General features: G+C 35.7%; 2 protein-coding genes and 1 long non-coding RNA gene across 11 annotated transcripts in view; 2 read left to right on the top strand and 1 right to left on the bottom strand.

Moving 5' to 3' along the window:
- Window positions 1–2: 2 nt before the first annotated feature.
- Window positions 3–9049, bottom strand: LOC135088626 (cytochrome P450 302a1, mitochondrial). Of its 8 annotated transcripts, none has more exons than XM_063983539.1 (9): window positions 8903–9049; window positions 6166–6468; window positions 3633–3864; window positions 1989–2170; window positions 1338–1539; window positions 1072–1228; window positions 690–938; window positions 242–448; window positions 3–152 (listed from the first exon to the last, which is right to left on the bottom strand). In XM_063983539.1, the coding sequence occupies exons 2-9, from the start codon at window positions 6362–6364 to the stop codon at window positions 39–41; spliced, it is 1542 nt and encodes a 513-aa protein (XP_063839609.1). In that variant the 5' UTR covers window positions 6365–6468; window positions 8903–9049; the 3' UTR covers window positions 3–38. The 8 variants fall into 8 exon arrangements, with proteins under 8 accessions (XP_063839609.1, XP_063839613.1, XP_063839608.1 ...); XM_063983543.1 differs by having other exon boundaries at window positions 6166–6380; XM_063983538.1 differs by having other exon boundaries at window positions 8907–9049.
- Window positions 6512–8896, top strand: LOC135088627 (tRNA N6-adenosine threonylcarbamoyltransferase, mitochondrial-like). Its single transcript, XM_063983547.1, has one exon. The coding sequence runs from the start codon at window positions 7367–7369 to the stop codon at window positions 8612–8614; it is 1248 nt and encodes a 415-aa protein (XP_063839617.1). The 5' UTR covers window positions 6512–7366; the 3' UTR covers window positions 8615–8896.
- A 1750-nt stretch (window positions 9050–10799) lies between the features above and the next one.
- LOC135088629 (uncharacterized) overlaps window positions 10800–16313 on the top strand; it is a 92259-nt gene continuing 86745 nt past the window's right edge. For both annotated transcript variants that reach the window (XR_010261066.1, XR_010261065.1), the window contains exon 1: window positions 10800–11124. This is a non-coding gene — a long non-coding RNA (uncharacterized LOC135088629). The remainder of the gene's footprint in view (window positions 11125–16313) is intronic.

Raw genomic sequence — 16313 nt, 5'->3', positions numbered from 1 at the left:
AATTACTTTAATATTTTATTGTTTTATTTCCCTTTTTTTCAAAGTTGTCTTGATAAAAATGTCAATGAGACTGGCTTATCAGGCTTATTGATAAGGAATGTACGAATACCTAGGTTTCCTCCAGTCCATTTAAGTTCAAATTCTCGTAATAGCTGGAACAAAAAAGTACAATTATTGCCCTATTTTTTTATTAATTCAAAAAACATTCAAAACTTCTGGGTTAAGTATAAAAAAGACATACTCGCATCAATGTAATACACATATTTTGCTCAGCCAATCTCCTAGCAATACAGGAACGAGGACCAAATCCAAATGGTAAACTTAAGAAGGGATGAATATTCTCGTAATCGGATGAACCTCTTATCCACCGTTCGGGCTTGAATGTCAGAGGCTCTTTAACATATTGAGGTAGACGTGAAGACACCATGTTCTGCGTAACTATTACCGTCTGAAAAAATATATTGCAAAATAAATGTCCTCGCTCAAAAAATTTACATTGACTACTTATCTTATAAACAAAATAAAAGAGGCATTACTTATTCTCACATTTTATGGCCTAATCGTCAATTTGGTCTTTTCGTACTATTTGCTTGGAAAGTTGTTAGCGTGTGTCATAATATTAGAAATTTAATAAGAGCCTATTTATCTTATCTAACTAATAAATTAAATGGTCCCAAACGAATACTCACACCTGCAGGTATCAAAAATCCCTTCAATATTATATCTTTCTGTAACAACCGGCCGACTCCAATCGCCACTGGATTTAATCTTAGACTTTCTTTTACACAGCTGCGTAAGTATACAGCCTTTGATATTATGTCAGGCGTTATTCCACAATCTTTGGTGGGCAGTAGAGTCACAATCTCTTGAAACAGTTTATCCTGAGCCTCTACATTGCGTGCCAAGTGGTATAGTGCAAAACTCGTTGCGTACGAAGTCTGAAATTAGGGAATATCATGTTAGTCACTTTAGTCGCTTTTTGATAAGACTAAAACAAAACTTTCATCCTACATTTTGAAGAGATTAGTATAGTTACATTAAATATAAAATTTTTACTACACTCGCACATACCGTATCAATAGCAGCCATTAAAATGTCAACCATCATTCCAACAATATCCTTGAAATCCACATTCGTCTGTTGCAGAAATGAACATAGCAATGAGTTATCAGAGGTGCTCTCTGATTCATAAAAACTAACTCTATTTAGTAAAATATCTAAAGCAACCCTGTAAAAAAACGTAAAAAGTTTGACAAATAAAATTATGATGATTTAAGTACCTTACTTATTAAAATGCAGTTAATAAAAATATGCAAGTCCATAATACAGAATCATACTTCTCTAAATACTCTTGAGAATTCTCAAGTTGTCTGTACAAAGGCGTTTTGAAATATTTCCAAAGAAACCCCTTATCAAGTTTCATAATGCCACTATTAGATCCAAACGCTGCTGCTATAGTTCTACTGCTCCTAGACTGAGGTTCCTGCTCCTCTTCAGAAAAACTGTTGAAACGTTCATTGAACGCTATGAGACCGATAACTGAAACGCAAGAATGCTTTGTGATAAGTAACACAAACAAATTAAGAACGCGTAGTTAAATTTAACAATTACATAATTTACAAATATTCTTCTAGTATGAAGAAAGAGAAATTTTATTCTATACTCAGACATTTGTAGCTTATAAGGCTGTTACATTTGTATACGCCCGTATTCACAAACGACAAAATGAAGCAGCAAATCGAACACACGTAGCGTTGAATAGAGCTCTGTGTGCCGCCTACCATGAGTTTACGCTAGGTATGCTCGCTAGCGAGTACGCCAAAAAAATCTATGAAGTCATACATTGTTTTACGCTGTTGCTAGCGAGCACACCTAACGTAAACTCATGGTAATGTGATTGATTCGTGTGTCACTCTGTGCGTCCACGCGCACTGTGTCTGTGAGACCTCATAGTATTTTTTGTGAATCGCGTGTATTACTTTACTCACCTTCTAAGTTCAGCCTATTTAGATATGGTAGAAAGTCATTGCCTGGTGTAAAAGTTTTCTTAATACAATGAACTAATTCCTTCACGACACCGTCCGTGCTCTCGACATGAACTTTGACACTTTTGGGGCTAGTGAAATTCTTTTGGAACGTACTCCGAAGTTTCCACCACTCTGGACCATTCCTAAAAAAATAGTTAATGCTTCAATATGGGTTTTTGCAATGGGTTATTAGTAGTGGGATCAGACTTCAGCAGCTGTTAGGTTCGTCTGACTGTTAATCAGCAAGATCACAAAAATCTATTCCTACTATTTTGAGAATCGAACCTAGTAGGCTAGGTTGCACCATCTTACTTTAACTTTAACAAACGTCAAAAATCTATCAAACTCCATATAAAAAGCACCAGTTATCTTTATAGTTACTGTTAAAGTAAGGTGGTGCACCTCAGTCTAAAGGCTGGGTTGCACCATCTTACTTTAACTTTAACAAACATCAAAAATCTGTCAAACTCCATACAAAACACTCAACTCAGCCTAAGTATGGTGTTGTGTATGTACCTACAACATGTGGATACCTAGGTTTTACGCGTGAATATTTTTTGTACATTTTATCACCTATTTACGTCACAATATCGCAATAACCCAGACACTAAAAGCAGTCTCTAGCTTAGCGGGGCTGTTCTCTGTTCCTGGGGTCCCGGGTTCGATACAATACAACCACAGAATAATAATAAGTACTACGTACAGAAGTTTCACTTCGCGAAGGTATTTAAAAAAATGTATGCTCAATGTCATTAACAATATGTTGTAATTTAGCCTGTCTCAAGAGTCAAGCACCATTTTGTTCACAAATGTCAGTGATCGGCACTGCGGACTGCGCCGAAGCTATAGGGCTGACTTCGGTAAAATGATGTGACGTGAGGTGCCAAACTGCGGAAAATGGCGGAGGAAATACATGATTTAGCATGAATTATCATGAATAATATTAACTACTTATTTACCTCTCAGTGTCTTGAGGCAACTTAAAAAAGTACATTCTGTGTTTTTATTATTATTTAGGCATTTAAATACTGCACAGTATTTAGTACACCATTTTCTTTATTTTCTTCCATCATACACAAGAATACGCGTGCGTGAGTCAATGTTCGCTCGTATGTGAGGCCTTGTCGAATAGTATCCTGTATGTGGGTTGTGTGTTGTGTCCTGTATGTGGGTGGGCTATCGTGCGTGTTTTGTTTCGATGTAAACTCGCGGAGATGAACAGGCCAGCCCCCTTAGACAAAACGCACTTTTTGATCGAATCGAAAATCGAATCCGTCAAAACTCCATACAAAAAAGGGGCTTTGCGACCACTTTTCGACTGGTTTGCGATTATAATTTGCACTTTGTCTAGACCCACTGATACAACGAACATTGTAGGCATGACCTTATTTTGTTTTGCTCTAGATTTGTTTTTGAATTTATTTCTGTATTTACAAAAAAAAATTATTTCAGTAATTTACTTATATCCGAGTGATAATAAACAATACAAGCTTTTCTTAGCTTGAGACTATACTTAGGTAAGTATTAATTTATTTCTTCAAAAGCTTCTTTCGCTATAATGCATAGTTTACTAGGTCAATAGAAAAAATAGTTTATTATACATACATGGAAAGAAGTCCTCCCGTGTTATAAACGTCAGTTTTCTTCAGACGATAGTCTCTCATGGCGACATGGCTCCTCCTTGCGGGATACCGGTCATCTTGGCGGAACACGTTTTCGATGTCGTCGGGGTCATAGACGTGGAGCAACCTCACTCCCGGGAACTCCCGCACCAAATCGCCATATTTACGATAGTTCAACCATGCATTTTTATCTAGAGCCTCAGCGTCGTAATCGCCTAAAAATTTAAAGAAAGAAAGATACATTTATTACAATGGACATCACACAAATACAGGCAATTTACATAGACATGACAGTGGCACATAATATTGGAAGAAGAAAAAACATAAAAACAAGAGTAAACTGAGCAGTGCCACCCATTCACCAACAAGATGCCCACTGCAACGGGACCCCACTCAGCATAATATGCCGTGGCCCACGGTGACGAAGGCCACGGCGCTGGTTATCAGTGTGCCCCATGCCGAGTGAGGGTCACGGACCATTGGTAAAAATAAATAAAATAATAAGCTGCATAAAATTGTCTAGCTAAGCATACATAAATAGTAATATCACAGAATAATAATAAGTACTACGTACAGAAGTTTTACTTCGCGAAGGTATTTAAAAAAATGTATGCTCAATGTCATTAACCCTTAATTTGGCAGACTCATTATTTATCAAAAAATAAAAATACATCGTCGGATTTATGTTCTTAGGGTTATTTATAGGTCAGAAAAAAATATATAAAAAATCGGAACTTCACCAAATAGAAAAAAAACAATGTTCATCCCGATGAACACTGCCAAATATATGGAGAATTTTAACTGTTCATTGGGGTGAACATTGCCAATTTAGGGTAGCGGCATTAAATTAAAACAATTATTCATATAAAAAGTAAAATTTATATTATTAAACGCTTTTTGGTGCACAAAATAGTAAGAAAGTAACTATTACCATACAATTTTGTGTGATCGTTGAGGTAAAACAATGTTTAATGTTTTTAAAGAAAAAAATCATAATTTTTTGTTCGTGTAACTTAAAAGTGGACAAGTCGCACTAAATAATAAAAAACAGCTCCCACATTTATAAAATATATTCTTCAGGGTTTAAATAAAAAAGTAAAAATGATTTTAATCAAAAATATTCCTTGGAACTACAAACTTTGAATCTACAAACAACCGCTAAATTAAAATATGTAATTATTTTGCATGAAAATTTAGAAAACAATTATGTCCACTTTTACCAGTAACAAAACATTATTCTGATATTACATATCATGCAATATACAGTATTAAGCTGCCAACATCCCAAACAAAATAAAAAAATACTCTAAATAAAGAAATTAGTCCACTGAAATAAAATTAAGCAAAAATAAACGTTTCATAGCCTATTTGACAACGTTCACTGGGATGAACAATCAAAGATTATTAGTAATTTGGCAATGTTCACTGGGATGAACACTCGACTTTGACCTGGTATAACATGGCTTATTTATTAAATGAGCATTGTAAATCAATCAAGTTATTAAGCATGAACACTATGAAATACGTTAAAACCACTGTCATTACTCAATTATAATAAAAAACATGTAAAACTTGAATAAACATCTTGACACTAAAGCCTGGTCTTCGCTATGGCCGGCATTTTGGCTAAAATTAACACTTTCAGACTGTGACTAGCACATAAAAATATTTTTCTACCAAAACTTAAGTATATTTTCTAGTGAAAAAAAAAACTTACCAGAAATTAAGACGTATGCACTCGGCATATTATTTTTTTCAATTGAATGTTCATCCCAGTGAACAAAATCAAATGAAGGGTTAACAATATGGTGTAATTTAGCCTGTCTCAAGAGTCAAGCACCATTTTGTTGACAAACATCAGTGATCGGCACTGCGCCGAAGCTATAGGGCTGACTTCGGCAAAATGATGTGACGTGAGGTGCAAACTGCGGAAAATGGCGGAGGAATTATCATGAATAATATTAACTACTTATTTACCTCTCAGTGTCTTGAGGCAACTTAAAAAAGTACATTCTGTGTTTTTATTATTATTTAGGCAGCTAAATACTGCACAGTATTTAGTACACCATTTTCTTTATTTTCTTCCATCATACACAAGAATACGCGTGCGTGAGTCAATGTTCGCTCGTATGTGAGGCCTTGTCGAATAGTATCCTGTGGGTGGGCCATCGTGCGTGTTTTGTTTTCGATGTAAACTCGCGGAGATGAACAGGCCTGGTAATATTAGTACACAAATAAATACAAAAGGCGGGAAATCTGTAAGGATGATAAGACTACGAAAAGAATACTAATAAAAAGATAAAACTGTTTGTATAGGTGTGTGTGTAGTAATAGTAAAGTAATATTGTGTTAATGTGTAATATTCGAAAAGAGTGACATTGTTACGCGTTGTTGAGAAAATTTCATACATTTGCATACGATTATATTGTATTCGACACAATTAAATAATAATGTGAACAGCCAGTTCGAGCTAAAATTACATTTTCTTAATAAGTATAGTGATACCAATACCTTACCTATAATAGGCAAATACTTATGCAGAGTACCAACGATTGGATAGCACTTCGGCCCGGGAAGTTCGTCAAATTTTTTAGGAATCGGCACTTCTTGACTTAAGAACTTCAAACTGTTATCACTCACTGATTTTAGAAGCAACGTCTTGCTATTGAACTTTAAATACATTACAAGGTTTTGATATTGCGAACATTTGTACATTTTTGTGGAGAACACACTGAGTTTGAGACGCGCAAGCGAATTGTTATACGCCACTGAGCTCAGATTACAAGATATCGTCCGATGGAAATTATGCACATAACAAACTAAAGAAGTTGAAAAAAACATTCGGGTCAGATTTATACCTACCTGCGTAGGATCGTACGTATCCCTCTCTCGAAAGTTGAATTTAGTTTGTGTGATGTAATAAGTCTATGCTGATTTGTTTTAAATTCTTATTTTACCTTTACTGTACCTACATACACATAAGTTACTTAAGTTTATTGTAGTTGGAATCGTGCATTGGATCATTAATTAGTATTCGTGCATTGGATATCTAAGTTATTATTACCTACATTATAATAATAAATCCCACCAAAAACATCATGTAAAATGTTGCCAAGGCGAACCGATGGCTCGCACTGTGTAAAAGTTATTATCAGATCTCATGTAGAGTCATGTCATGCTTTTGAACCTAGACGCCCTAAGCCTAGGCGCAGACCACCGATTTTTTTCGGCCGATAGTTTACTCGGGCAGTTAGGTAAGTAATCAGTATGGGCATGTATGGAAGTGCGCACATTATGGTGCAGGGTGAGCAGGTGCTAAGAGCAGGGTGAGCAGGATGACCAGCGTGCCGCGCGAACCCGTGCGCCCAGTCTGGATGCACCATTACACCGATTGATTCTTCATACAAATTAGAATCGGGCCCAACTATCGGCCGACTAAAAATCGGTAGTCTAAAAACTAAAGACTTGGTGGCTGTATAATATTATGCCCTTGCCTATTTTTATAAAAGAAAAGCAAAGGACAATGACAGCTGTCGCCGTCTGTCAACTTGACAGAATGAAATGTCAGAAAAGTTTTCAATTTCTTCATCCAAGCCATGCGGATTATGGATACAAATAATGTTAATTGAGTAAATAAGCCGCAAAATCAATTCATTCTAAGACAAAGCCGTGATCAATCAATCAAACTTCATAAGTAGAGGGTTACTTATCAGGAAAATGATAAATTTTACAAAACATATGTGTTCATTACGATCCAAAAGCAATTTGTATTTTAGACCTCTCTCATTATATTACAAACAAAATAGATACAATTCAAATGGTACCATACTAGGAATTGAAACTTCATGTGATGACACCGGATGCGCTATTATAAACGGCGCAGGTGTATTATTATCAGAAACATTACATTCACAGAACTTAGTACACCTGCGAAATGGAGGAATAATTCCAGATGTTGCTCAAGATTTGCATCGTACTCATATAGAACCAATTGTATCCAAAACACTTCGAAACGCTTCATTAACCATGGAGGATATCTCAGCCATAGCAGTAACTCTCAAGCCTGGTTTACCCCTGAGCCTCGCAATCGGTATGAAGTACGCCAAGCACCTCGCGCGACGCTTCAAGAAACCTATCATACCAATTCATCATATGCAAGCACATGCACTAGCAGCAAGAATGCATCACAATATAGATTTTCCATTCTTAGTGCTTTTAATATCTGGCGGTCACTGTCTACTGGCTATTGCTGAAGATGTTAATGTTTTCAAACTTCTGGGGGAAAGCATGGATAGTGCACCAGGAGAAATGTTTGATAAAGTAGCTAGAAAAATGAAATTAAGGAATTTACCAGAATATGCTAAAATGTCTGGTGGTGAAGCGGTTGAAAGAGCTGCTGCCAAAGCTACCAATCCACATATTTTTAAACTACCACTACCTCTGGCTGACTATAAGGACTGTAACTTTAGTTTTAATGGATTAAAAACTTCGGTTTTTTTACACCTTAAAAAGAAAGAGTTAGAGCATGAAGTAGTGGCTCATAAATTGATCCCAGAAGTAAATGATTTATGTGCTGCAATGTTAATGGCAACATCCAGACACCTGGTTCACAGAACACAGCGAGCCATTGAATTTTGTCATAGAAACAACTTATTGCCTGAGAAGAATAAGCAACTTGTTGTATCAGGGGGAGTAGCTTGTAATAATTATATTTTTAATTCGCTAACAATGTTGTGCAATGAATTTGACTATAGAATCTGTAGACCACTTCCAAAATTATGTACAGACAATGGAGTAATGATAGCTTGGAATGGATTAGAAAAGTGGAGAAAAAATATAGACATAATAAAAGACTTCAGCTCATTAGATATTGAAGCTATTAGTCCATTAGGTGAAAGCCTAATCCCAGAAATAAGTGAAGCCAAAATACCAATTAAATTAATTAAAATAAAAATGAATTCATAAAAATTAACATTGTTTAATTTTTTTATTCTAAGAAAACAGAAAACACAGATTTTAGAAGTTTCCAATATTTTTCTTTTAATAAAACTTGAAAATATAAGTAAAACTTATAATTTATTGTGAAAGAATCATGAACATAATATCTCTACAAATAAAGAAGTTACAGTTCCCTAAAGTTGCGCATAACAAATATTCCCGCCATTTTGATCGGTGGGTGTAGTCACGACTACCGTGCGACTACAGTCATTCGGAGTACCTACAAGCACAGAATAATAATAAAGTACTACGTACGTACAGAAGGTTTTCTTCGCGAAAAAATTTATGCTCAATGTCGCTAACAATATTATGGTGTAATCTCTAATCCTAGGGGTGTACTAATTATTTTAGGTTGTCTCAAGAGTCGAGCACCAGCACCATTTTGTTGATAAGTCAGCAGTGTTGCCAGTCGGGTCTTTCCAAAAAGAACCAGAAATATAAAAAAATGTAACCTTTTTGAATAAAAAGTAACCTTCATACGGGGGGGGGGGGGGGGGTGCGGAGCGATTGTGTAAGGTTGTTCATGGATGGAAAATGAATACAATTGATCATCAATCGTTTACCTAAATTCGAAATTTTGACCATTCCAATCACAGATGTGGATAGATGCAGCATGTGTCAAAAGTTGTATGAAGCCGAGCGTGCCACTTTTTAAACGTCATTAGTGTCATTTTAGCGAATTTTAGTGATTTCCGCAATGTAAAAATAATCGTATCATCGTACTGCATTCGCAAAGTCCTCGAAATATATCGTGTGACTCGATTCGACAATTAATTAATTCCGATAAAACTGAGCCCCGATTACGGTAATTTTTAACGTCAACAATCCAGACACGCTTCTCGATTCTGCGATACGATTGGTCGTTCAACAGCGTACGTCAGCTGTTTTGACCAATCGTATTGCAGAATCAGAAACGCGTCTGGATTGTAGGCGTTAAAAGTTACCGTAATCGGGGCTCTGATGTTTTGTTATTTATAGCTAGTCTAACTGTGGATTAAAATAAATTCTATATTATAAATTTTCTTATTAATTTGCAAATCATATTTTTATTGTGCGTATATCAAAGTAGTGATCGTTATTCCATAATGATAAATAGTACCTAGTAATTCATACTTAATTTCATACTTTTAAATATCCTAGTACCTGACCTAGTTTAAAAAAATAAGGACTAACTCAAGCTTTTTATTTTTAATAAATGTAAAAATGCGTAGTTTTGCCAATACGTTTAGTTTCATAAAGCTAAGTCAGGTACCTAGTTTTGAAGATATTTCTAAACGACTTAATTTAAATGATTTTATGTGCGCGGTTGATCAAACTAATGTTTTTTAAAGGAATTAAAAATATTGCTATCAATAAAATAATTCAAAACCTTATTGATAATGTGACATTTGGTTAGTTAGGGATTGGTGTTAAAATTTTGTGATTTTATCATTATTTCTCTGATAACTATTTCCGATATTTTTTATTTCCTGTATTAAAAACAATGCTACTTTATACTTCTTCTACTGCTACTTTATTCTAATTATATTATTTGTTACTTGTGCTGTTAATTACAATTCTCAATCCGTTAATAATTTCTTCTTTCTACCGTGTTCGTACTACAGTCCTCGTAAAATCATCGTAACCGATTGTTGTAATCGGATTACAATTAACAACGGTCGAGTGATGTTCAATCACTCGACCATGTATGTCCATTTGGACATATCGGTATGGCACGCTTTGACGAGCAACTTGCTGTATCTACTCTAATCCATATCTGTGATTCCAATCATGAAGACCGAAAAGTGACCGGTCGTATAAAACCGTTTCATGGATTTGCGTTTCATTATCGAAGAACATTCGCTAAAACTCGTTGTCTTTAACAAATAATAAATCAAATTCATGTTTAAATGCAGTTTATGACATCATTTTTAAATTGTCACTATTAATATTTTTTACTGAATAACCTGTAAAAGTTAATTCTACAATTTCTGAAAAATCACCTAAAAGTAACCTTTTCATTAGTGTAACCTAAAAGTAACCAATGCAGTTCAAAAGTAACCTTCTGGCAACACTGTAAGTCAGTGATTGGTACGGTACCACAGATTAGAGAGTATGTATGTAGTGACAGGACACTGACAGCACGTCATACTAGTACTATTTATCTGTGGGTCTAGACAAAGTGCAAATTATAATTTAATCGCAAACCAGTCGAAAAGTCCCTTTTTTGTATGGAGTTTTGACGGATTCGATTTCGACTCGATCAAAAAGTGCGTTTTGTCTAGGGGGGCTGTGCTAGTACTTATTATTATTCTGTGGTAGCACGCTCATTTTCTAGCGATAGCACTCATTGGCACGCTGAAAAAAGGATTTTATTAGAATTAACGTGGAATCGTGGATATTTTTGAAAAGTTGCATTTCAGAAACATGGTGACTTGTTCCGTGATTGATTGTGGCATAACGCAAAGAAATAATCCCGAAAAGTGTTCATTTCACAGGTAAATTAATTCTAATCGACACCACTTAAATAAAGTTTTATTTTTGCCAATGGGCTTCGAATTTTAAGCACTAAGTGTGTTATTTCTTATCTGTAAACAATTATTTATGTATTATGCTATGCAAAGATTGAATACACATTATTGCAGAATTTTCGAATATTTTGTGTAAAGAAATTATTTTCGTTGTACACTAGGGCTGCATCAAGCTATCGATATTTCGTGTCCCACTGTTTATATCACTGTTGCTTACCTATTTAATGAGGATCATTTCGATTTTTAGCTGTGAATGCAGATTTATAGGGCTAAGAAATCCTTAATACACAGTCCAAAAATTTTTGTTCTACGACAAAAATTGACGAAGTTATGGCCAAATTACTAAAAAAGTTCACTGACCGCCCGGCGCGGGGACGATGACGTCACTATATCCGATCCGAACGCTGCCGGCTTACTGCGTGGATAGAAAATATTTTTTTCTAGCCAAACTATCAGTTTTAGAGAAAAACTTGTAATGACATTTATTCATCAGAATAAAGTAAGCTATCGATAGGTAATTTTTAAAAATAGAAATTGTGAAAAATAACGCAAAAAATCCATACGCTCATACGATTCAATGGAACGCAGAGACGCGATTGGGGTCTCCGCGGTGGTATATTTGGCGATTTATTCAAATAAAGTGTTCATAAGTGTTGTTAGAGTCATACAGAAAATGGGTATGACTTGCCTCTCCCCCCCTCCCACCAAGGCCAGAAGCTGGGCATGACTTATCCCCCCCCCCCCCCTTCCAGAAACTGGGTATTAGCATCATATTATGTATTATTATGTTCAATACAAACAATCATTAAGTTACACTCACCCCAACCGCGTCTCCGCATTGCATCGTATCCTATGAAAATGTAGTTTTTGGACATAGCGATACTTATTTTTCACAATTTTTATTTTTAAAAATTACTGGTCAATAGGTTACTTTATTTTGATGAATAAATGTTATTAAAAGTTTTTTTCTAAAACTGATAGTTTAGCTGGAAAAAAATATTTTCCATCCCAATAGTACGCCGGCTGCGCTCGATTCGGATATAGTGACGTCACGCGGCCCTGCGTACGTTGACTTTTAGCGGCAAAAACGGCCTATGTTTACTACTTAATTAATATCTTCGTAAGTAATGGTCCGATTTGGATAATTCAAAAAGATATATCTTTCTTATGTCTTAAAGATTAACGTAGATACTAGTTTTATTGAATTTTCTACAACAGTATTGATCCTCATTGCCAGTTTTCTTTTATCAATCCATAACCAAATACGTCCGTCAACTGTCGTCAAACAATATATTTTTGGTCGATATGTTACGGTAAATGTGATAAATTGAAAATTATGAATAATCGCCGGTTATTATGAATAATTACCGACAGTTGAGGTAAAAGAAATAAATGAATTACATTTATTAATGATTATTTAATAATGTACAGCCCGACCAGGAACATAAAAACCCTGGCACAAAGGCGCGTCAATTGCATTTGATAGTGCAAGTGCAACACTGAGTAGGTACAGTCGTTCGTACCTGTGTTAAATTAGTAGGCTAACTTTATGTATCAGGATTCAGGATTACGGGCTAATTTGGTATTTTCATAAACTAACGAAAAAATATTATATAGGTAACCTGGTTTAAATAAATTAAATGAAACCATCAATCGAGCTAGTAGGATTTATTTTATTATTCATCAATAATCAAATTCAAAACTTGAATATTCAACTGCAATGTCTGCTCATGAACGCTTCAAACTCGGTAACACTTACAAAGTGACAAAAAACTTTAAAATAGGTAGTTGAAACAAACCACAGGTAATTTTCATAGTGGACTGTACTATCCGATAAACATGTCAGTCAATTTGACAACCTTTGTCGGAAACATTATTCAATGAAAATATTGTCCGAACCCTTAGTATTTCTCTTCGACAAATACTTTTAACACATTGTGAACCACTTTTCTTTCTCGACTATATATTAAAAAGTTTTTAGCAATTTAATTTACAAAATCAATTGCTCACATTAGTTATTATTATCCTGTAAACAATAACACCATTCCTGCCTGATCCTTCAAAATTTTCGCTCTTCCCGGGTATTTTCCTTTAAAATCCGTTTCCCAACCTTTACACCTCGTCATTGGCAAATGCAAAGCCGGGCGTGCCAGAAAAAAAAAATTGCTCACATTTAAAATAAAGTTTGTTTACACTTTGACAGCAATAGACAGTTTAATTATTGACATGCAAGGTGACATGTTAATGAAGTTTTCAGTTACTGTTGCCATTAAAATAAATTAGTACCATTAATTTTCCGCAACATGGCGAGGGTTTTTATGTTCCTGGTCGGGCTATAACCTTAGTACTAAAAATATCATAAAAGAGAACAATGGCTCATGTATAGTGCTTGTGTACAGCCACACATTTTGAACGTTTTGATATCACATATTAATATAATTGGGCATAATGATTTTGAACTGTTTCTTGCGTAACATTACTTTGCCATAATGCCCATAACATTTGTTTTGATTTAAAGTGAAAAATAGGTTAAGGTGCGGCGGGGGTAGCCCTTGTGCCACCCCTAAGCCGCCTATTTAGTATTATACACACATAAATGATCTCATATTAATCACATTTACCAAATCAATATCGGTAATTATTCATAATAACTGGCGATTCTTTAAAATTTTCCCATTTATCACTTTTACTGTAACAGATATTACGGTTTTCATATTTTTTCAATTTAATATTGTTTAAAAGACTATTATTTAAACAATATTAAGTGTAATCGCATTATAAAGTATGTAGGACATTAATCGAAATTTAAAGGACGATTTTGGATAAGAATTGACTATAGGAAACAGGCCTATACAGGGTGGCCAAAACAGTGAGGTCTAAAAGAAAAATTTAGATTCCTTACATCAAGGTGTACCTAAATCACCCCCATAAATATAAAACGATTGTGCTTAGTTTAGGAGATAGAGTTAATTTTGTGATATTTTAAAATTTTATGACCTAGTAGGCTTTAAACATTTTTATCTTTTTTTCGGCATTTGGAGGTAGGAAGCCATAGTTCCTCTGTGGTTGAAGTTCCCTTCCACCTTCAGCCTAATCATCAGTTTCCACCAGGTGTGATGAAGGGCAAGAGCTTCCTCGTTGAGAATAAAAACATGTTCTGTCCAGTTACTGCTCTAAATCTGTTCTACGTAATGTAAACTTAGAGGATTCCCAATATTAATTCAGTCTAAGAAAGTCAAAATCATGTAACGGAATCTCCGACTTACCACTTTAGTGGACCGATTACAGGAAATAGTGGCCAATTAAGTACATGTTTTTTTGTATTATTATGAATGTTCAGGAAACGGCGCAGTTTTTAAAATAGTTTTGGACCTATGGAAGTTCTTTTTTTTCATTTAAACTTTTAAGTTGAAAATTTGATAGTGTTCTGATAAAAGCATAATTTTAATGTTTCTAGCAAAACTTTTGTATCTTGAATAGGGATTGCAATCGAATATTCGAATATTCGAATATTCGAATTTTAATTTCAAATTAGTATTCGAATAGTAAATTTACATGTATTCGAATATTCGAATATTACAAAAATAAATAGAAAATATAGAAAGAAGACGACTTAGTGTTTGCAAATGCAGTCGGAGGCATCAGATACATATCACCAACTAAAAGAACTAGTCATTGATGCTTCCGACAGCATTTGTGAACACTAAGTTGTCTTGTTTCTATCTTTTCTGTTCATTTTTACGTAGTTGTGTTTTTTGCTTTTTCAATCATATTTTTATTATTCGCAACTTTGATACAAATAGTATAAAAGAGGCGATAGAGCGAAACCAAGATTCCAAATAATTTGAAAGAGACGACTCTATTGAGCAAAGTTAGCTGAGGATGCTGAAGATGGCGGACGATAACGTCAAACAAAAGCCGAGGTACTGGGTGAGATCGAAAAGATTTATGGACAGCTAATTACCTCCAAACCTGTTAATAGCTCAGCAATAGACGCAAGAGCTAGGTTAACGCGACACTATACCAAAGACATCCCGTATATCAGCCTATACAAGATTAGGAAGGCTCTCAAACAGCTAAAGAACAACAAGGCACCAGGTGATGACGGAATAACCTCGGAGCTTCTGAACGCAGGTGGAACATGGAAACTCGTTCAGATACTCTTTAACTCCGTCTTACTTCAGGGAACAACGCCAGAGGCATGGGATAAAAGCGTGGTGGTGCTCTTCTTGGACTATGAGAAGGCCTTTGATTCGATCGAGACTTAGGCAGTGCTGCAGTCTCTCCGGCGAGGGCGATTCCTCTGCGGCGATGCGTGAGATAGGGTGATGTTATATCTCCGAAACCGTTGACGGCTGCATTGGAAGACGCTTTCAAGCTCCCTGAATGGAAAGAATTCGGCATAAATACCTATCAATGGCAAATACATCACTCAGCTGCGGTTTGCTGACGATATTGTGGTCATGGAAGAATCGCTTGAAGACCTCGGCACAATGCTCGAAGACCTTAATCGAGTCGCCCAACAGGTAGGCCTTCGGATGAACATGGAAAAAACAAAGCTTATGTCCAACGTCCATGTTTCGGTTAGAGCTCGATCCTCGAGACAGTTGACAAGTATGTCTACCTCTGAAAAACGATTCGGCTAGGTAGATCAAATTTCGAGAAAAAGGTAAATCGTCGAATCCAACTCGACTGGGCAGCCGACAATAGAATAGGCCTTATAAATAAGCTCAAAGTTGCACAGCGTGCTATGGGGAGGGCTATGCTCGGTGTTTCTTTACGACATCGAATCAGAAATGAGGAGATCCTAAAGATTTCTTTCTTTCTTCTTTCTTAAACGAACTAAAGCCGCTGACATAGCCCAACGGATTAGCAAGCTGAAGTGGCAATGGGCAGATCACATAGTACGCAGAACTGATGGCCGATGGGGCAGCAAGGTTCTGGAGTGGAGGCCACGTACTACAAAGCGCAGCGTGAGACGTTCACCCACAAGGTGGACTGAGGACCACATATAGGTAGCGGGAATTTAAGGCTCTGGATACAGGCCGCTGCCAACCGGTCATTGTGAAAGTCATTGAGAGAGGCCTATGTTCAGCAGTGGACGTCCTATGGCTGAAATGATGATGATGATGAGAATTTTATAACTGTTTTAAAAA

The sequence above is a fragment of the Ostrinia nubilalis genome, chromosome 4, assembly GCF_963855985.1.
Source record: "Ostrinia nubilalis chromosome 4, ilOstNubi1.1, whole genome shotgun sequence".
NCBI classification, from domain to species: domain Eukaryota; kingdom Metazoa; phylum Arthropoda; class Insecta; order Lepidoptera; family Crambidae; genus Ostrinia; species Ostrinia nubilalis.
The sequence above is the reverse complement of the archived record's forward strand: the minus strand, read 5'-3'. Positions and strand labels throughout refer to the sequence as shown.

Coding starts and splice junctions, on each gene's coding strand:
- LOC135088626 (XM_063983539.1), bottom strand. CDS start 6,364: ATGTACAAATGTTCGCAATATCAAAACCTTGTAATGTATTTAAAGTTC. Junction 3,865..6,165: donor TAAGTATTTGCCTATTATAG/GTAAGGTATTGG, acceptor TTAAATTTTTAG/GCGATTACGACGCTGAGGCT. Junction 153..241: donor TGTGTATTACATTGATGCGA/GTATGTCTTTTT, acceptor TTTTTGTTCCAG/CTATTACGAGAATTTGAACT.
- LOC135088627 (XM_063983547.1), top strand. CDS start 7,367: ATGATAAATTTTACAAAACATATGTGTTCATTACGATCCAAAAGCAAT.